Consider the following 21,201-nt stretch of genomic DNA (forward strand, 5'->3'; position numbering starts at 1 on the left):
ACCACTATAGTGAACATATTTGACTATAAATTTTATTTGCGTCTCTGATTATTTTCTTGGGGGTAAATTTCTATAAATGGAATCATCGGGCTAACGAGAAGGAACTATTTTCAATGAACACTGTAAAGCTCTTGATATTGTCAAACTGTCTTCCAGAAATGTACTCAATTAGACTTGCCCTCCCATCTGTCCCAACCCATTATATATGACAATGTTCATGTCACGCATACATGTAAAGATTAAGTTCTATCACTTTAAGAAGGTTTAAAATCATAAATATTTCTAGGGAAGCTCAGGAAATAAATTCCCTCCCCCGGCCCCGCCCAGCCCTAACCAATATCAGGTCTCTAAACACAAAAGATGGTACCATCCAACCAACATCGTGCACCACACTCAATCTCTTGGATCTGTTTATGGGAGATACATATAGAAGGCCTGCGTTCATTCGCTGGGTATTTATTATCACCACTTTTGTTCATTTCTGTACTATGTGCTTCAGGAGAACAAAAGAATATCTTTTCATTGTCTATGAGAAGCTTAATTTAGTCAATGTGTCCAGACAAACAACAAACTCAAAAATACTGAGCGTTGCATTAGGTCCATTAATTGCTCAAGGTCTGTTTCTTCTTCATTAAAGTGAGAGGCTCAGTTTGAACCTTGTCCATTTCTAAAGCGTGTCTGAGGTGGTTTTTAGTAAAAATACATGAGCACATGAGGTAGTAACCACAACACCAAAGATCATATGTAGACGGCTGCACCGAACTGTGAACATGACGTGTTGTATAACTCCCATCATCCAGCAATGAAAGTGCATCAGTTCTTTAGGAGAGAAAAGTTTCCCTGCACTAAATACTAGGAAAAACTTTTAAGTTAATCATTTTTTAAATGTAAAAGTAAAGTAATAAGAAAATCCTTCAAGATGGCCTCTAAGGTTTCTTGTAGCTCTAACATCTATAATGCACAAGTAATAGATAAAATACCAAGTGCTGAGGACCCCAAAGCAAGGAAATGGTCAGTGGGCTTCAGAGGGATTGGTAGAACCATGACTAGAATCTCACTTCTGCCCACTCTTCATCCTCACCCTGACACCCATTGCTCCCCAAATGCACGCACACTAAAAGTCTGCACTTGCACTGTTCATGGATTTTTATCAGATTTTCAAACTTTGGAACACACCAAACAAGTTAAAGGAGTGAAGAAGTTCATGAATATTTACCTATGCTTCACCATTACCACCGACACCTACCAGAAATGGTAAAATTGTCTGATTCAACTACTGAGCTGCACTGAACAATTTCAGGGAGACCAGGCCAAACTTTGGCAAGAAAGTGCACCACTGGCCAGTTGATCTTTCTCTCTGAGGTAATATTTCTTTCCAGTTTTGAGAAATAATTGACAGACACCACTGTAAAGTTTAAAATGTACAGCATGAGGGTTTGACTTATGTATATTGTGAAGTGATTATCACAATAGGTTCAGCTAACATCCATCATCATATAGATACAATACAGTTTAAAGAAATCTCTGAGGTAGATTGTCCCTTACGTATTAACATAGAGTGGACACTTCATAAATATTTGTAGGAGTCCTTTCTACTCAGATTTTGTGCCACTTTGTTCTGATCTGTTTTGTCACATGTCCCTTTCATTTGTTCTGTACTTAAAAAAAAGATATTTATAGATATTGGAATAACTTCCCAAATCTAAAAGCACAAAGGAATTGTAATGGTGCCTCAGACTAGCTCTAATCTTTTTTTTTTTTTAAGATCAGCACCTGAGCTAACAACCGTTGCCAATTTTCTTTTTTTTTTAATTTTTCCTGCTTTATCTCCCTCAACCCCCCCATACATAGTTGTATATCTTAGTTGCAGGTCCTTCTAGTTGTGGGATGTGGGAACTTAACCACTCGGCCACGGAGCCGGTCCCAGACCAGCTCTAATCTTAATCTTGCAACGAGGACACTTTTTGACTAGATTTCACAGTTATTTAAAAATCTCATTTGCTAAGATATTGACCATTTGTCTCTCTCTGCAATTTGAACTGCAAACATGAAGAAAAAAGCTGCATAACCTAGAACATCATTTTTCTAATCATTTTCTCTTAAAAATCCATACTCCATCCTCCTTTTTTTCCATATATTACCTGTGTTGGTTTTCCATGACTGTCTTTTTTTATTGTGGTAAATATGCATACCATAAAATTTACCATTTTTAGGTGTGCAGTTCAGAAACATTAAATACATTCACATTATTCTGCAAATATCACAACCATCCATCTCCAGAACTTTCTCCTCTTCCCAAACTGAAACTCTGTACCCATTAAACAATAACTCCCCATTCCTCCCTCCCCCCACCCTCTGGTAACCACCATTCTCCTGTCTCTATGAATTTGACTATTCCAGGTATCTCATATAAGTGGAATTATACAATATTTGTCCTTCTGTGTCTGCTTTATTTCCTGGTGTCTTCAACATTCATCCATGTTGTAGCATGTGTCAGAATTTCCTTCCTTTTTAAGGCTAAATAATATTCCATTGTGTGTATATACCACATTTTGTTTCCCAGTCATGGATTGATGAACCTTTGGGCTATTTCCACCTTTTGGCTATGGGACGGGCGTACAAATATCTGTTTGAGTCCTCGCTTTCAATTCTTCGGGGTGTATACCTAGTCGTGGAATTGGTGGATCATCTGATAATCTTGTGTTAAAATTTTTGAGGAACCTCAAAACTGTTTTCCACAGCAGCTGCACCACTTCACATTTTCCACCAGCAATGCACAAGGGTTCCAATTTCTCCACATCCTTGCCAACACTTCTTGTTTTCTGTTTGTTTTTTCTATAACAGCCATCCTAGTGGGTGTGCACTGGTATCTCATTGTGGCTTTGATTTGCATTTCCCTAATGATTAGTGTTGTTGGGCATCTTTTCATACGCTTGTTGGCTATTTGTGAGTCATCTTTGGAGAAATGCCTATTCAGCCCTTTGCCTATTTTTAAATTGGTTCGTTTGTTTTGTTGTTGTTGCATTGTAGGAATTCTTTATATACTCTGGGTATTAATTCCTTAAGATTGTAAGAGGTTATTTTCCCCCATTTCATGGGTTTACCTTTTCACTCTGCTGATAGTGTCCTTTGATTCACAAAAGGTTTTCATTTTGATGCAATCCAATGTATCTACTTTTTTCTTCTGTTACCTGTGCTTTTGGCGTCATGTCCAAGAAATCAATGCCAAATCCAATGTCTTGAAGCTTCTCCTCTATATTTTCTTCTAAGAGTTTTACAGCTTTAGCTCTTACATTGAGGTCTTTGATGGCTTTTGAGTCAATTTCTGTATATGGTGTAAGGTGAGGGCCAGGATTCTTTTTAAAGAGGTACTTGTCACTCCCACCAAGTCTCAGTGAAGATGAGTGTCAGCCGGTTAGGCAAGTGGCACACATTCACGCCTAACGCTCATCTTCACTGACTTTTCTTCCAGGTGTAAGGCTTGGGTGGTTTCCCAACAGACAGGTGAGAGAAAGCCAAAGCAAGTGGGGAACTAACAATTCAGCTGGCTCAGCTCTCGTAACCAGGATACAGCCGTGAGGCAGGGGCTGGGATCAGCAAATGTTTTGACGTAAACATGCTTGATGAAACCCGCAACCAAAGAACAGCAGAGGTAGATAGAGTTTTAGGCTAAGAAGAAAAAAGGGAGTGTGTGCCTGTGTCTATGTTATGTATGTACTTACACTTGGCAGCAGAGGGAAGGAGAGAGGACACCCCACGCTGAATGTGGCTGTGAACTGTGGGCTACAGTAAATAAAAACATCTTTTGTACAAAAATAAATTTCTCTCCATGCTGCTGTAGAGAAACAAAACTAGGTTATGTGGGCAAACCGTGTTTCCAAAACAGTTATCCCAGTTCTCTTATTGTGGACAGAACCTAGGTGTGCTTCCAAGCCTTCACTTGCAGAATCTTGAGAAATAAGAAGAAATCCCGACACTGTGGAAGCTGCCTCACCTAGTATCACCAAGACCAAAGGTCTGTGCTGGACTGGCTGCTCTCTTGACGGGCTTAGAGATAACAGCGCCACACTAATATAACTCACAGTTGCAGGATTCTCCACATGAATTAGATTCTCAACATTAGAAACCTTGGTATTGGCAGTTGGATGCCCAAATCCCTAATAAATTAGTGTTAAATCTACTCATACTCTGGCTTCAGGACCTATGAGCGACAAACTGGGACCTAACCCGCCCCCTCTTGGTTTTCATAGGGACTGGTTTATCAAGGATAAACTGTTTGCCACTGTGGGTTCTCTGCCATTAAAGAGGATTTGGAGAAAGAGGAAATAACCAGCTAAATTTTCTGATGCAGGGTGGGATAAGATAAGCCATGCTTTCCAAAAACAGTTGCAAGACTGGTATAACATATTTCCTTTGAAGCAATAAAGTCATTTCACAGTTTATCAACTCAAAGAATATCCAGTATTTCTCTGTGAGCCTGGGAATAAAGGACTAGCCCCAATCAGGGGCATTTTGTCTTAGTTTTTCAATTGAAATATTAACTCAAGTCCACCCAATGAAAGTACAGAGTACATGAGACCTAAACAGCAATTAATTCCAACAGTCGTCCTAGGAGTTTAATATTCATGGAAAATCCTGAGCTTCCTGACACCTAAACATTTCATTCTAAATGCTCTAGGTTCAGTACAACTCTAGATATATATTTTCTCCTCCTTTCCCTTCTTAAAATTTAAGTCTATATTTCATGAGTTTCTTTAACTAATATAGTTCTGCTTTCTGTGTAACTTTTATCATCTGTAACTTTCATGTAAATTTCTGACTAACTTTGCCGTGTTAAATTATAAAGATTGAGAACACTGGTTCTCCTCCTCTCTTTCTCCTCCTCCTCCTGCTTTTCATAAATATCTTTCCTCAGAATAGAGCAGCTTTGTTTTTTCCAAATATCTGCAAATTCTACCTCAAAAAATTATAAATTTAGCATTCAAATAATTCATAACTGACAAATTATCTTCTCTTCCTTAGTTTTCAACCATATATTACTACATTTCGTTCAAATGGTGAATACCCAATAAAAAGCGATCTGTGTGTGTGTTTTATTTAAACAAGGATTAAAGCAAACTGCTAATCAGACAGGAGCATTACTCTATTTCTGTATGTTACTCTGGGGGACTTGTTAACCAAGGTAATTACATTGGAAAAACAGAGATATTAAATGAGAATTTAAGAGGAGAAAGAGAAAAAAATGATGAAGAAAAAGAAAAGGCGGAGGAAACATGAATAAGGAGGAAAGACTGGCAGGCGGTAGTGATTTTTTCCCCATTAAAACTAGGGGTACCTGTGCTGCTTCCGTCTTCTTCCCCCCAGGGAGGACTGTATTTAAGTCAGCTGTTCTCCTTTAGTGCCGCTCTCTTCTTAGCGTGTAAGTGAAATATAGTCCACAGCCACTTTCCGAGAAATACTAGACGTGTCATGGAACAGTGTCCTCCTCTGTCATCATCTCACTGTGCTAAGCGATGGCAGTCAGCAAAGTGTCTGGCTCATAAAAATGCTCAATAAAATGGATTTTGAATTTCATGATTTTAATTAATGCATTCTATTACAAGATCATTGTGTATGTATTACATTTGCGATATTGTGGCATATAATATAATTAGTTCTAAGTGTAGGAGGATAAAGAGAGCTTCACCCTTGCAGAATTTCCATCTGTCTCTAAATATAATTAAACCAGACATGCAGATTCCCAGTCCTTGTCTACCTGTTATAATTGGGTTCCTCCTTGGGTTCTGTTTTGACCTATGGTCCAGTGTTGCTTGTAGACTTTACTAAGCGACTGTCATAGCTTTGGCGCTCAATAAAATGTTTGTTGAAAGAACGTATGAATAATCTTATGTGGCTGCCCATCTTTGCTCATGGTGTTCCCTCTGCTCTCTCTTCCTCTCCCTCCTTCTTCCACCCTTTGTAGACTAGGAACCCCAGGAACTGTGCAGCAGTCATCACTGTATCCCCAAATACCTAGTATGGCCTGGCATACAGCAAGTATTCAATCAGTGTTTGAATGAATGAATGAATGAATCTATCCACAAATGTCATTTGATCATCTGTCCCATCAAATCCTTGCCTTTTGCCTAAGGGGTAGGGAGGTTGATTTTAGTACCAGTGAATTGACTGTGTCCTAGGAGCACATTTTTAGTGATTGTTCATAGTATGTCTTTAAAAAGAAAAGACTCTGAATCGTAAGTGAGGCTTTCTACATTATTGAAGAAACCAGCAGTGACATTTGAGAAAGGTCCAAGCCTTAAAAACCATAATGTCAGCAGTTTTCATGTGTCCGTGAAGCAAAGGGGTCTGAATTTAAATGAAGCACTTCAGTAGCTTGGCGGATCCTTGGCCTGATTGCAGAAGTGGTGTTTGTGTGACCCAGGCCTGTCAGTTTGCCTCTGATGATAAATCAATTCGACAACCGAAGCAGTGTGATAGGGCTTCATGGTGGTAACTGTTTGGCTTGAAAAATTAAATTGATAGGTTTTCAACCAAATTAAATGAGTAGTTTGGTATCATAGAGACACTACTTTGGACCTTTAAAACATGTTGTGCATTTCTCAGTCCTGACAGCCTTGACAATAAGAGCCAGATCAAGACATTGAGCCCAGGCTGGAGGTGGAGAGTATAAAATAACAACTTCTCCTACTATTTAATTAGTACCTGCCATGTGCAAGTATATAATCTGTTTACAGCTCCAAGATAGTCAGGCTTAATCAGTAATTCTCAGCAGTGAGAAATTTTTGGTTGTCAAAACCTGGAGGGTTGGGGGGCTTCTGGCATCTAGTGGGCAGAGGGCAGGGATGCTATGAAACATCCTGCAATGCACAGGACAGCCCCCCACAACATAGAATTATCACACCCAAAATGTCACTAGGAAACAAGGTTAAGAAATCCTGTGTTAAACGATACCTAAGGGCCCTTTGCAACTCAAATTCTGGGATTTTGTGAAATTAGATAATGTATGTGAAAATTTTATAAATTGCAAAACACTATATATATTCAAGCTATTATTATATGATATAAGCCATTGCTGTTTCTCCTTCTTCCTTCTCCTTTCTGGCATCTGTCTCCTAGTCGGCCTTTCTGTTCCTTGCCAGATCCTCAAAGGTTTAGGTCAAAGGAGCTAAGATAAGGGGTGAAGCTAGAAATCCCTCCACTGCTGGTTCACAATTTGGGAAAATGTTAATCCAGGTGGCAGATGTGTGTTGAATTTATGGGTTTCACTTTTTTCAGCGTTACCCCCAAAGACCTATTGAGAAGAGTCTAAGTATGTAATCCTTATTTAAAGGGAACCAGATAACAGATTCTTAACGGGTGTTTGTGCTGCCAAACTCCTACAGAAAATACCTCCACTCTCCCCTTCTCGGGCGGTGACTGTACCCCTCTCGTGGTCTACAGGCAGTGTCCCTGGGAACCCACAGCGAAATGCCTCATCTTCAGGGATGTGTTGATAGAAATGCCTGGGAAAAGTGAGCCTCTTGGCTTTGGCTCTGTTTATCCAACACAATCATTCACTGAATGATGTGTTTTGCTATAACAAAATCTGTACCAGCAGTTGAAGACCCAGTATGAATGAACTCTTCTCAGATTAGCCAGGAGCAGACAGGAGGGATGGCCCAGCATGTCATTATTCCGCTGCCTCTTTAGGCCTTTCAGGATTTTACCTAAATAAGAGAGTCATGGAAGGACTTTTGTGTGTCCCAAGGGCCATGCCTTCAAATAGCAAGAGATTGCCAGTTGAGACAGGAAAAAAAAGAGCCTGTGCTTCAGTCCCCAGCTTCACCTTTGGTACTCTGCCTCCATTTTGAGCGGAACTCCTTTTACACTTTCAGACTCTGAGGGAACAGAAATGTCCCAGTGCCAGAGGCCTGCCTGGTGGTGGGAGTGTTCTCTCTGCTGTTTACTCTAATGGGTGGTGGTAACTTGGCCCAGGACAGTAACATAAATGCCCAGGGTGAGGCCAAATCTCGGAAACTTTTTGGAGAAGCTGGCCTTCCATTTTTTTCCTCCCTGATTTGTGGCATTAAATGTCATTTAATCCTGGCACCAATCCTCTGGAATGGATGCTATTACTGGAACCATCTTAGAGATGTGGAAATGGAGCTCAGGCAATTTGCCTCCTAGGACACAGCTAGTAAGTGACACAGTCATGATTTGAACTCACATTTCTTTGACTCCAGAGTCTTCGCTCTTAACCAGTATGGTATGTATTTTAATATCTGTACATTGTGTATGTGAGGTCATGCCTAAGAAGTGACTGTAGTCAAGACAAAAATTTTGTGGTATAAATAAGGGACATCAAAATAGAAATGTAACTGCAAACAGAGATAGAATTACCGCTTAGATAAATACATTGTACAACCTTCCACTGAATTAAATTCCAGCTAGATACTGGAAGTCACTGCTCCCCACTGAATATATCTTCAAATTGCAATGTGTCCATTGGTCAGCAAATAAAACTCTTCCAAGAATTCCAAATTGCATATTAATCTCAAACACACACACACACACACACACACACACACACACACACACCCCGAGAGCTGTGAACCAAAGTTAACTGGTAGTTTGGATAATTGTAGAGTAAACTCATGCCTCTTTTTGATCCTAGGTAAAGACTGGTTGGTAAACATTGGAAATATTTCCCAGTACAATGGTACCCCTTGCCCTCTAAAACATCTCAGCTCAAAGTGAAAATCCTACTGAAAGGTACATGCTTGAACCAGCACTAAGAAGGGAATTCAAATCCTTGATGATTTCTGCTTTAAGTCTGAGTTAACTCTGAAATTTTATTTTACCCTGAGAAGCTCAAACTCAACCTAAAGTAAAGACCACAAAAAGTCTAGCTAATCATTGAGAATAGTAATAGCTTGATTTAGAAGTATATTTTTCTCTGTTTTATATGCCCAACTGTGAATAAATGATTTGTTTCAAACACATTGCCATGTTTGTTTAACGCAAGCGGCCTTCAGTGAACACTAATGCATTTAGTGTGTACGAGAGGATGGCTCTGTTTGGGAGAGTCCTGCCTCAGGGGATCTGGCATCCACGTGGATGACCGGACCTTCTGCATCCAATGCAGCAAGTTTCTTCAGGTTCTCTGCAAACTGCTCTAGCCAAGGGTTAGGTGAGAAACAGGCTTCCACTTGGGTGCCGGAGCCACGTCACCAGTGGAGAACCACACTGCCAGACAGCTGACCTGCTATGAATGGAATCCGGGAGACTGGACACCAGTCTGCACCAGAACTCGCAGGCTAGGCTTCTCAGGCTGACTGGTTTGAAGTTGGCTCTTGCCTGTTTCCCTGTAAACACAAGAATCCTACATAAGGGCAAGATTCATACCACAAGTTCAAAAATCTTTTTTTTTTTTTTTAGTTCAAATTTCTTATGCTCACATTTCTGGAGCATTTAGTGCTAGGTTCTGCACGACGAGCTTCACATGGATCATTTCATTTACTCCTCACCACAGGCCTATGGTAGCAATCACTTAGCGGCAGCTGTGGTACCAACTCTAATCCAGACTGTCAGGGTTCAAGTGCCAGCTCTGATGCTCATGACTGAGAATCTGATTAACCTCTCTGTGCCTCAGTTTCCTTATGAGTACAAAATGCCTTAATTCTCAACTCCAGTATCTGGAGCATAATTCTTTAGCTCTGTTAACTCTGAGGTAAGCTCTTTGAAGGACAAGGTCCACCAATGCTGGCACATAGTAGGTGCTCAATAAGTATTTGCCGAATGAATGAATAAATGAACACAAACCCTTCTATGTCTCTTTTGAAATCAAAAGAAAGTATTGTTTACATAGAAGTGTTAGGAGCTGAGCCAACAACCTCCCCAGAGATCTCTTCTTCCAGGTTTCATCTCTGTGACCGTGCAGTTAATTGGAAAACAGCTTTGGATGGCCAGGGGGGTGGGGTGAGGAGGAGGTGGAGAGGCAGCTCAAGAAGACTGTCTTATATGTTATGTGTTAGAATTTAAAAATTGGTCCTGATATCAAGTCATTGCTCAGCATAGGAAGCAGGGAGAAGTGACTGTGCTACTTAGCAGTAGGAAACTGTGTTTGATGTTCTCTGCACATCTCTTAGCACAGAGGTCAGCAAACTTTTTCTATGCCTGGCCAGATGGTAAATATTTTAGGTTTTGTGGGCTATACGATCTCTGTCTAAACTATTCACCTCTGTCCTTATAGTGCAAAAGGAGACGTAGATAATACATTAAAAAAGGTGGGGGGGGGGCGGGAGAGGGTTTGGCTGTGTTCTCATAAGACTTTATTTATAAACACAAATGGCAGGCTATATTTGGCCTACTGCCGTAGTTTACTAAATGCTGGCCGAAAGCATGTCTAATTGTAATAAACTGCACATTTTGTTCCATCTCTTAGAGACTCTTCTTCATATTAGCTGTATAGTTCCCTTTTTTAAGGCATTAAGTAAATCATTTATCTTTTATATAGCTAAGCCTTTGGCCTCAAAAATTCATTGACCAGCACATCATATAATTTGTTTAACTATGGTATATTAGACATAAAGATAAGGAAAAAGGAGTTTGCAGACCATAAGATTTTCTTGAATATGTTAAACTGACTCAGTATACCATTTTGTGTGTGTGTGTGTGTGTGTGTGAGGAAGATTGTTGCTGAGCTACCATCCGTACCAATATTCCTCTATTTTACGTGTGATGCTGCCATAGTGTGGCTTGATGAGCAGCGCTAGGTCCGTGCCTGGGATCCCCACCTGTGAACCCCGGGCCACCAAAGCAGAGCACACAAACTTAACCACCATGCCACCAGGCTGGCCCCTCAGTGTACCATTTTTTAATGAGCTCCAGTGAAATCCTAATTTTATGGAATCTTATTTTTGTCCTTTTTGCACCTCTGAGCTGTCTTGAGCTTTTTTTTTACTGTGGTAAAATATGCATAACAAAATTTACCACCTTAACCACTTATAAGTGTACAGACAGTAGCATTAAGTACTTTCACCTTGTGACTCCGTTATCATCCATCTCCAAAGCTTTTTCATCATCCCTAAGTGATGATCCCATTCTGCTTTCTGTCTCTATGAATTTGACTAATCTAGGTACTGCATATAAGTGGAATCATACAGTGGTTGTCCTTTTGTGTCTGGCATATTTCACTTAGCACAATATCTTCGTGGTTCATCCATGTTGTAGCATGTGTCAGAATTTCCTTCCTTTTGAAGACTGAATAATATTCCATTGTGTATATATACTACATTTTCTTCATCCATTCATGCATCAATGGACTTTTGGAGTTGTTTCCATCTTTTTTGGCTATTGTGAATAATACTGTTATGATCATTGGTATACAAATATCTGTTTGAGTCCTTGTTTTCAATTCTTTTTGGTATATACCCAGTAGAGGAATTGGTGGATCATATGATAATTCTGTTTATGTTTTTGAGGAACCGCCACACTGTTTTCCAGAGCAGCTGCACCATTTTACATTCCCACTATCAATGCGCAAGGGGTCCAATTTCTCCACATCCCCACCAACACTTATTTTTTTGTTTTGTTTTGTTTGTTTGTTTTTTGCTGGGCAAGATTTGCCCTGAGCTAACATCCATGCCATCTTCCTCTATTTGTTTAGTATGTGGGCCACCAGCACAGCATGGCTGCTAACAGAGCAATGTAGGTCCACGACTGGGAACCGAACCCAGGCCCCTACAGCAGAGTGTACTGAATTTAACCACTAGGCCACTGGGGCTAGCTCTGTTTTTTTTAATAATAGCCGTGCTAATGGGTGTGAAGTGGTATCTCACTGTGGTTCTCACTTGCTTTTATGCCAATATTTGTATTTAGTGTAAAAGACAATTAATTTAGATACTACATGAATCAATGTCTGATGCAAATTAGATTTATATATGCATGTATATATACAAAGATATGTCTGTGATTTATTCCTCTCCTGGCGCCAAAATTATGTGACATGGCTTCCAAGAACATGTAAACAATAAGATGAATAATATAAATAACTAAATTCATGGCACTGGGAATGTAACAGACTAAAAAATGAAACTATAGCCAAAATTAAATCAACTTGAGAATGTGTTGTAATGTCCTATACAATTACTAAAATTGAAGTGAAAAATTCAATCTTGAATTTCCTGGTGGCCAAAGAAAAAAGGGAAAGAGGGTCAATAAGCTCATTTGTTGGTTCAATGGTTCATTTGTTACAGATGACAAAAACTCAGGAGAAAAGGCTTTTCTTTATCCATAGATGTAAGACACTAGCTATAACTTTCTTTTTGTTTTTTTTTTCTGCTTTATCTCCCCAAACCCCCCTGTACATAGCTGTATATCTTAGTTGCAGGTCCTTCTAGTTGTGGGATGTGGGACACCGCCTCAACGTGGCCTGACGAACAGTGCCATGTCCACGCCCAGGATCCGAACCCTGGGCCACCACAGCAGAGGGGGCGAACTTAACCACTCGGCCATGGAGCTGGCCCCCAAGCTATAACTTTGTTTCTTCCTTTTTTTTTTGCTGAGGAAGATTCCCCCCTGAGCTAACATCCATTGCCAGTCTTCCTCTTTTTTCCTCTTTATGTGAGCCGCTGCCAAAGCATGGCCACTAAGAAACAAATGGTCTAGGTCCATGCCCGGGATCTGAACCCAGGCTGCTGAAATGGAGCATGCCAAACTCAACCACTAGGCCACCGGGGCTGGCCCTAGCTATAACTATTTTAAAACAGGGGCCAGCCCCATGACTGAGTGGTTAAGTTCGTGCACTCCACTTTGGCAGCCCAGGGTTTTCCACTTTGGATCCTGGGTGTGGACATGGCACTACTCATCAGGCCATGCTGAGGTGGCGTCCCACATAGCACAACCAGAAGGACCTAAAACTAGAATATACAGCTATGTACTGGGGGCTTTGGGGAGAAGAAGAAGAAAAAAAGAAAAGAAAAGAAAAAAATGATTGGCACCAGTAGTTAGCTCAAGTGCTAATCTTTAAAAAAAAAGAGAGAGATCATTTTGTTACCGACACCAGCAGATTGCAGACTGAAAGCAAACAGAATTTTTGATAAAATTAATGGGGTTGTAATCGCAAATGACTCTCATAGCCTGATCATTATGAGACTTTTTGTGTGTAAACTGGTAGTTTCAGAGTCCAATTAGGAAAACAAAAAGTGAACTCTACACATCTCAGCAGACCAATAAGGTCCATTCCTTTGGACTTGAGTCAATGTTTTATGTAGTACAACATGTAAGGTCTTAAATAGCTTCATACATGTTTATATATGTACCTGGCATTTCCTTCCCAGATCACAGATTATAAACACACACATATTTGCAAATAGTCTTTTTACATATATCCTTATTTTCCATTTGGAAGGAGACGAAGATCTTCATGTTCAAATCTGATACTGAAATCTCTGTTTCAGGGTGAAACTACAAGAAATAATGTATCATTTTCAAATTTACACCAGAAAAAAAAAAACTTCATGGTAACTGAATACGTTGTCAAACCAGCTTTCAAGTACTTGAAAAGCAAAGCAAATAAAACATAACAATAGAAGCCATATCAAACAGATGTTTTTAAAGAACTGAGAAAATGTCAAAATTACTCTGAAATTGAAAGAATTGGTCTGAAGTTTTACCCAGAAGTTTGGATGAAAGATAATAATAACTGACATTTCTTGAACATTTTCAATGTTCTAGACACAGTTCAAAGTGCTTTGTGTCTCTTAACTCACTTACTCCACTAAACTGAATACTGTCATTGTGATTGCCATTTTAGCGATAAAGGAAACTGGGCACTGAGCAGCGAGGTATCCTTGCTCCAGGTCCTACAACTAGGTGTGTTCGAGCTGGGATTAACATACAACCATGCACTCTGGCTCCAGAGGCCTCACCCTTCCCCACTAAGCTTTACTGCCCCTGCTGTTACAGCAAATGAACCAGAGAACTATCGATTTGGCCAACTGGCAAATAAACATTTCAGATTTCCGTTGTGTGCTCTAATTTGTTTCGTTTTTCTTTAGATGGTCAAACTCACCTTAATTACCCTTGAAATTTTCCCCTAATATTCTTGGATACCACTCCTAGTGGTAATTTTTTTCAAACTAAATGATGCTCCAGGTTCTAGTTGAATGTTGAAACCTTACGCAGCCATTAAAAATTATGTTTTGGCAGAGTTTGAAGAACACAGAGGAGTGCTTATGAAATGAAGGAAAGCGACACGATGTAAATTTGTTGGAAGCCAAGCTCCAGCCCTCCCCCCAAAAAGATCAATTATAAAAATGGGAAAGTTTAATTGTGGCTATCACTTGGTAGAATTAGGAATGATTTCTCTTCTTCATTTTCCATAAAATTTACTTGAGAATTTTCATAGTCCAAAAATGAAATAAACTTCATTTTTTAAAAGGCCAGTCAGAGCCTTTCTTTACAAAAGCACAGTATGAAGATACTAGTGATGATCTTAGTGTATAATTTAAAATCATTTCCACAGAGCTCTGTGCCGTATGAGTGAAGGCAACACAGTGTAGACCTGCACTGTGATATGTGGCTATTTAAAGTTAAGTAAAATGAAAAACTCAGTGCATCAGTCACACTAGCCCCATTTCATATGCTCAGTAGCCACACGAGGCTAGTGACAGCTTTTCCATCATCACAGAAAGTTCTGTTGCACAGCACTGGTTTAGAAGAAAGAACACAGAATCTGGAGCCAGACGACTTGGAATCAAGTCCTGATACGAGCTGATACTTGCTGTATGAAATGGGCAATTTACTCGACCTCTCTGAGCCTATTTCCCCATAAACATACTGGAAGTAATGATACTATCACTTACTATGTTAAGGAGATTAAGAAGATCAAATAAGAAAATGCACATGACAGTTTTCTGAAAACTACAGTATGGTTTACCAGGTAATTGCTGCTTCACAAGTCCCTCAGTTTGAACTTAATCTAGCTCTTTGTGGACTGATTCTAAATCCATGAATGGTTCATACCAAGAATTTGACTGAATGACACCATAAAAATCAGACTTAGCAGCTCTTACCACAGTTCCCAGGCCAAGTCCTCTGCAATATCGATGTTCCATTTCTTCCTGGTAAAAAGCTTCAGCACACAGCTCTGTTATCTGTCCTGTATAATAACACCTCCTCAAAGTTTTCCTTAGCAATATAAATACACTGCTTTGTTTCCATTCCTAAATGAAAAAGGCTGTCCATTCCTAAATGAAAAAGAAAGCAAAGAAAGACGCGATGTCTGCCAAAGAAATAAATGGGGTAAAATGCTATAGCTAAAAGGACATCCATCTGAGTTGACAGTGCAGGAATTAGGCAAAACATGTTGCCATTCACTGCAAGAACGTGAGGTTTTCACTGGCAATTACAGCAGGTTCTCTAGTTCAGAGCTGTTGGGGTACTGATTAAGCGGAAGTACTTGCTCATTCTGATTTTTTTTTTCCCCAAGTCACTTCTGGTTTTTCCTGCAAAACAACTTGACTAATTTAGACTGTTTTAGAGCTGCTGCTTTTCCAGAGCGGTCTCCATCTTATTTCTCATTTAACCACCTGATGGTTAAGCGCCAGTCTTGTGTCTTTAAAAAAAGAAACAGAGGGAGCTGGGGGAGTCAAGTGCTGGCTCCGCTCGGGGCAGATTCCACACTCACTCTCCCTTCTGCCTCCCCCAGGTTTCCGCCAGCCGTGGATGCCTTTGACATTATGACCGCAGAGGATTCCACCGCAGCCATGAGCAGCGACTCCGCCGCCGCGTCCTCCGCCAAGGTGCCCGAGGGCGTGGCGGGCGCGCCCAACGAGGCGGCGCTGCTGGCGCTGCTGGAGCGCACGGGCTACAGCATGGTGCAGGAGAACGGGCAGCGCAAGTACGGCGGCCCGCCGCCCGGCTGGGAGGGCCCGCACCCGCAGCGCGGCTGCGAGGTCTTCGTGGGCAAGATCCCGCGCGACGTCTACGAGGACGAGCTGGTGCCCGTGTTCGAGGCGGTGGGCCGCATCTACGAGCTGCGCCTCATGATGGACTTCGACGGCAAGAACCGCGGCTACGCCTTCGTCATGTACTGCCACAAGAACGAGGCCAAGCGCGCCGTGCGCGAGCTCAACAACTACGAGATTCGCCCGGGCCGCCTGCTGGGCGTGTGCTGCAGCGTGGACAACTGCCGCCTCTTCATCGGAGGCATCCCCAAGATGAAGAAGCGCGAGGAGATCCTGGAGGAGATCGCCAAGGTCACCGAGGGCGTGCTCGACGTGATCGTCTACGCCAGCGCTGCCGACAAGATGAAGAACCGCGGCTTCGCCTTCGTGGAGTACGAGAGCCACCGCGCCGCCGCCATGGCGCGCCGCAAGCTCATGCCCGGCCGCATCCAGCTGTGGGGCCACCAGATCGCCGTGGACTGGGCCGAGCCCGAGATCGACGTGGACGAGGACGTGATGGAGACCGTGAAGATCCTCTACGTGAGGAACCTCATGATCGAGACCACGGAGGACACCATCAAGAAGAGCTTCGGCCAGTTCAACCCGGGCTGCGTGGAGCGCGTCAAGAAGATCCGCGACTACGCCTTCGTGCACTTCACCAGCCGCGAGGACGCCGTGCACGCCATGAACAACCTCAACGGCACCGAGCTGGAGGGCTCGTGCCTCGAGGTGACGCTGGCCAAGCCCGTGGACAAGGAGCAATACTCCCGCTACCAGAAGGCGGCCAAGGGCGGTGGCGCGGCCGAGGCGGCGGCGGTGCAGCAGCCCAGCTATGTGTACTCCTGCGACCCCTACACGCTGGCCTACTACGGCTACCCCTATAACGCACTCATCGGGCCCAACAGGGACTACTTCGTGAAAGGTTAGTGGGGGCTATTCTCTGGGTAGGCCCCCGAGAGCTGCATCTACTAGGCCGATGATGTCATGGGTGTTGTGGATGTAATTTACTGAGCTGGTGGACTCCGACCCTCCTACCCACCCTCATTTGGGTGTCGGTGCTCGGTTCTGTTCTTTGCTGGTGCTAAAGGCATTCACTTCTATAGCATTGAGAGAAATGTAGATCGTTCGTGTGTATGGGGTGACTGTAAACCGTTGAGGCATGCAAGCTCTTCTTGCATACTGCCTTTCCAGGGCCTACCCAATTTGGGGCTAGTCTGCCAGTCTCTAGGTACTTAGGTTAAAACCTACTTGTGAAATTAAATCTTAAGAATGTTGGGCAGAAAGGGGCACAGTGTTTTGTTTTGTTTTTTTAAATCATTGGCTACAGTATGATGCAACCAGGTATCATATTGGGAAATAAAAATACCTAGGTTCTGGATCCTACTCTGATTGACTGGCTCTGTGACTTTGGTTAGTCCCTTTAACCTCCCTAGGCCTGTTTTCTCACGCATGCAAGGAGGAAGGTGAACCAGCAGATCCCCTTCCAGACCTAGCCTTTTTATGGTCTGAGTGTTGTGGGGTTTTGTTTCTTTTTTTTGTTAAAGTTGCAGTTGCAATCCTAGAAACTCACCCACAAGTTCATCTTTTGCATTTAGCAGACATACCTACGAGGTGAATCTAGGCTGGAACAGAATGTTTGGAGCATCTTACCAGCTCCCAGAAGAGCAAAGATGTAGCCACCTGCAACTTAGACTCAGGGCAAACATCTAAATGCCAAACCTCTTGAGTTAAGGTCAGCCTCCTGTACTGTCACTGTTGGTTGCTCATCATTTTTTGTGTTCTTATCATAAGCAGGCAGCATAAGAGGCCGGGGTCGAGGAGCAGCTGGCAACAGAGCCCCAGGGCCCAGGGGTTCTTACCTCGGGGGATATTCTGCTGGCCGTGGTATATATAGCCGATATCATGAAGGGAAAGGAAAGCAGCAAGAAAAAGGATATGAACTTGTACCAAATTTGGAAATCTCTGCCGTCAATCCAGTTGCCATTAAGCCTGGTACAGGTCAGTATAAACCAGAGTGAGAATGCATCCATTCAGCCAAAACCCCAACTCTCTCTTTGAAGTGACCCCAAGCCTTCCTTGGGCTCTTTCATCTGCACATGGGTTCCTCTTCTCATAGGCAGCCAGGGTTTAGGCAAAGAATGTGGCTTCCTGAGTCTCTTATCTGGAACTTAAGGGGATGGTCTAGCTCTGACCATGTTCAAGTCGAACTTTCCAGTAGTGGGTTTTTCAAATGGGTGCTGCTAGTTGTTAGGCTTTTTCTCAATCTGCGACGTAGTAGGCATGGTTTTGGGGATGTAGGGGTGGAGGGAAATGGAAGAATATGAGTTCTTCTGTGTCTTCTACCAGCTAAAAACTGTCTTTTCCTTACTCAAGCCTATTTCTACCCCAGCCTTCAAAAGTCAGAGGGTGCAGCTTATTGCTGGTTCTGAGAATTGTTGGGAAGGGTAGAAAATTCCCCTTTGGGAGCAAATAGCTCTATTTGTCCTTTGTCATGGTCTTAACAAACCAGAACTCCTGGGAATAAGACAGCAGTGAAAGTTTTTACAGCTGCTAATTCCCAGCACTCTTTTTCTCCTCTTGCTGGATAGGTAGATGGGGGTTAGGGACACTCAAGTCATTCAAGCCAAGGACCTTAAACTTTGCTTTCACCTCCAGGCACCACAAACCAGCCTGTCAACGTTGTTATTGCCCACTGGTCAGCTACTGTGAGACAGGTCTTCTTTCTGATCCTAACCTGCAAGGAACTTCATTTAGCCCCCTCGTGTGAGCATAGCACAAACTTCCTATTAGCACACACCACGCAAGTAGCCAAGCACATGGAAAATTCAGTCGTGGGCATTTGGAGTGACCCTCCTGCAGACTTCCTGGTGTCACAGAGGGTGGCTCTTTGAGGGAATCTTTGCTGTGACGCTCAGCCGCTCTGATTTTCTTCTGGTTGAGGATTGTACACTACTTCCCCTAGCTAAAACAGAGCTGGGGAGTCTTTTCATTTGGGGCGTAGGTTTGCATTGGCCACAGAGGGCTCAAAAAGCATTTTCCCAGGAGAGCTTCCTTTTGCAATAATCCAACGGTAATTTTTTTTTTTGCCTGTGAAAAAATTCTTCAGTTAAGTGACCCCTTAGACTGGCTTTCTTTCTAAATGCCATCAACACTATAAGCAATGTAAAACTGATCCCATATCTTTCTGTAATTCCATAAAACAGAGCCTGGATGCAAGTAGGAGTTGTCACGTCTACTTGTTGGGAAAGTGACTCCTGCTGACGAGTTGCAGTAGCTTCAGATTTAATTAGAGAAGAGAACTCTTAAACAATCTTTAAGTGTATAGTTGTGTCCTGGGGCCTGAGGTAGAAATTCCTGTGGGCTGATAGCCAGAACAATCCAACAGTTACTTAATACTGCCCCAGGGGAGCTTAAACTCATAACCCTCTCTGGGCCCATCCTCTTGGCCTCTATTCTGATTCATCCAGAAAATTAGAACTTTGTATTGTAGGAGAACGACTAAGGCAGGGGTCAATAGCTGGACACAAGCCCATATGGTTGGAAAGGTGCGTAAAAGATTGAGTTCAGGTTTTAGGTGTGTTTATTTTATTGAATGGCTGTACCGTTGTTTAATCTACAGTCATTTGCTTCGTTACTTATTATCAAGTCAGCTTGTGTTAGAATAAATATACCTACAGTTGGAGAAGAAATAAATGAAAGGATTTTGTGTATGCATTTCATATTCTTGCTTATCCTTTCAGCACGCGTACATGATAGCATAACACACTCACACAAACTCCTCTGGGTCAGAGCTAGTATTTTTCCTTTTTGCCCCTCTCTGTCATAGTTATTGACTTTCAATGACTGCTGTCTGTCTGAGTCTCCGGGTGAAATGAGTCCTTTGGACTTTACTCACAGAAACAAGTCTTGAATTGGCAGGTGCCATCGAAAATCCAGTCACTCTACTGCTTTGCTGTAATGAGTGGGCATTAGAAAATGAGGGAATTTTCCATTTTTTATAATATATTTTTCCTTGAATCAGTAACTTCGAAATCTGAAATACAGGCTGGGGAAGATGTACACAGACCTCCGTGTTCTCAGAATGAAACGCTCAGCAGCATCTGCTTCTTAAAACGTGAGGAAAGTGAAGAGGGCAGTAGGTCTGGCCAGGAGGGAGGCGAGTAAACAGGAACAGACAGGCTCACTCACTGGTTGGACCTCAAGCCTTTGATCTCACTTCTTATTCTGAGCCTGTTTTCTCAGAGTTGAAGGCCGTTTCTTGCTCTAGGGGATCAAGAGTAAGATTCAGAATGAGGTTTTTCTGTAGAGGCGGCAGGGAATGTTGGTGCAGAACCCTAACTCTAGACTTTCCTTCCATGATGGTCTATTGGGAGATTCCTTCCATCCTCACGTGGTTCCTTTGGAAAGACAAGCAGGAGGAGTACCTGCCACCTCCCCTCTCTTCCTCTTGGGTAGCACCTCCTTACGTGTACTGAGAGAGCGTTAGTTAGCAGGGAGAGGCCTGTGACTGCTAAACTTGGTTTTTAAAAATATCATTGAGAAAATGGTGACCCTCCCTGGGTGACTGAAAGTGATTGACCTGTGTTTCGCTCTTACTTCTCTTGCAGTGGCCATCCCTGCCATTGGGGCCCAGTATTCCATGTTTCAGGCAGCTCCAGCTCCCAAAATGATTGAAGATGGCAAAATCCACACAATGGAGCACATGATCAGCCCCATCGCTGTGCAGCCGGACCCAGCCAGCGCTGCTGTGGCCGCTGCGGCTGCCGCCGCCGTCATTCCTGCCGTGTCCACGCCGCCGCCTTTCCAGGTAGAGTTCTTGCTGCAGTGTTGTAATTTGTGTGTGAGGCCTCTCCATCATGGATTCATTTAATATTCAGCAGGAGAATTTACTGTGTGCCTAGCTCTCTGTTAGAACTATGGCATTGGGTGACAGAAAAATTTTTAATATAAATCATGACAGGACAGAACAGTTTTAAATAATAATTGTACTACCCTAGTAGTCTCACTGTATTAACCATGGGAAGCAGTATGCAGAACTGATGTGTCATTTCTCACAATGTCATAATATTGTACATACTTTTTTTTTGTTTTAACGACACTGGATAATTTTTAACTCATGTCGTTATTGTTAAAGAGCTGGCACACAAAGTCCAGGGAAATAGTTCACATTTTCACATTCCAAATTGAAGTTCAGTGAAGGTTTTTCTTAAAGTTCTCTCTCTCTCTGTATGTGTGCGTATGAATATATACGTGTGTGTGTGTGCGCTTGCAC

At 42.4% G+C, this 21,201-nt stretch overlaps 1 protein-coding gene across 19 annotated transcripts in view; it reads left to right on the forward strand.

Moving 5' to 3' along the window:
- Positions 1–21,201, forward strand: part of RBM47 (RNA binding motif protein 47) — a 148,452-nt gene that overhangs the window by 121,656 nt on the left and 5,595 nt on the right. For 12 of the 19 annotated variants that reach the window (XM_008524038.2, XM_008524036.2, XM_070615087.1 and 9 more), the window contains 3 exons: positions 15,692–16,851; positions 17,721–17,927; positions 20,537–20,736. In XM_008524038.2, the coding sequence (XP_008522260.1) occupies positions 15,723–16,851; positions 17,721–17,927; positions 20,537–20,736 (1,536 nt within the window). In that variant the 5' untranslated portion in view covers positions 15,692–15,722. The remainder of the gene's footprint in view (positions 1–15,691; positions 16,852–17,720; positions 17,928–20,536; positions 20,737–21,201) is intronic. The other 7 variants (XM_008524046.2, XM_070615092.1, XM_070615095.1 and 4 more) reach the window with 1 other exon arrangement.

Source organism: Equus przewalskii, chromosome 3 (assembly GCF_037783145.1).
Source record: "Equus przewalskii isolate Varuska chromosome 3, EquPr2, whole genome shotgun sequence".
NCBI lineage: Eukaryota > Metazoa > Chordata > Mammalia > Perissodactyla > Equidae > Equus > Equus przewalskii.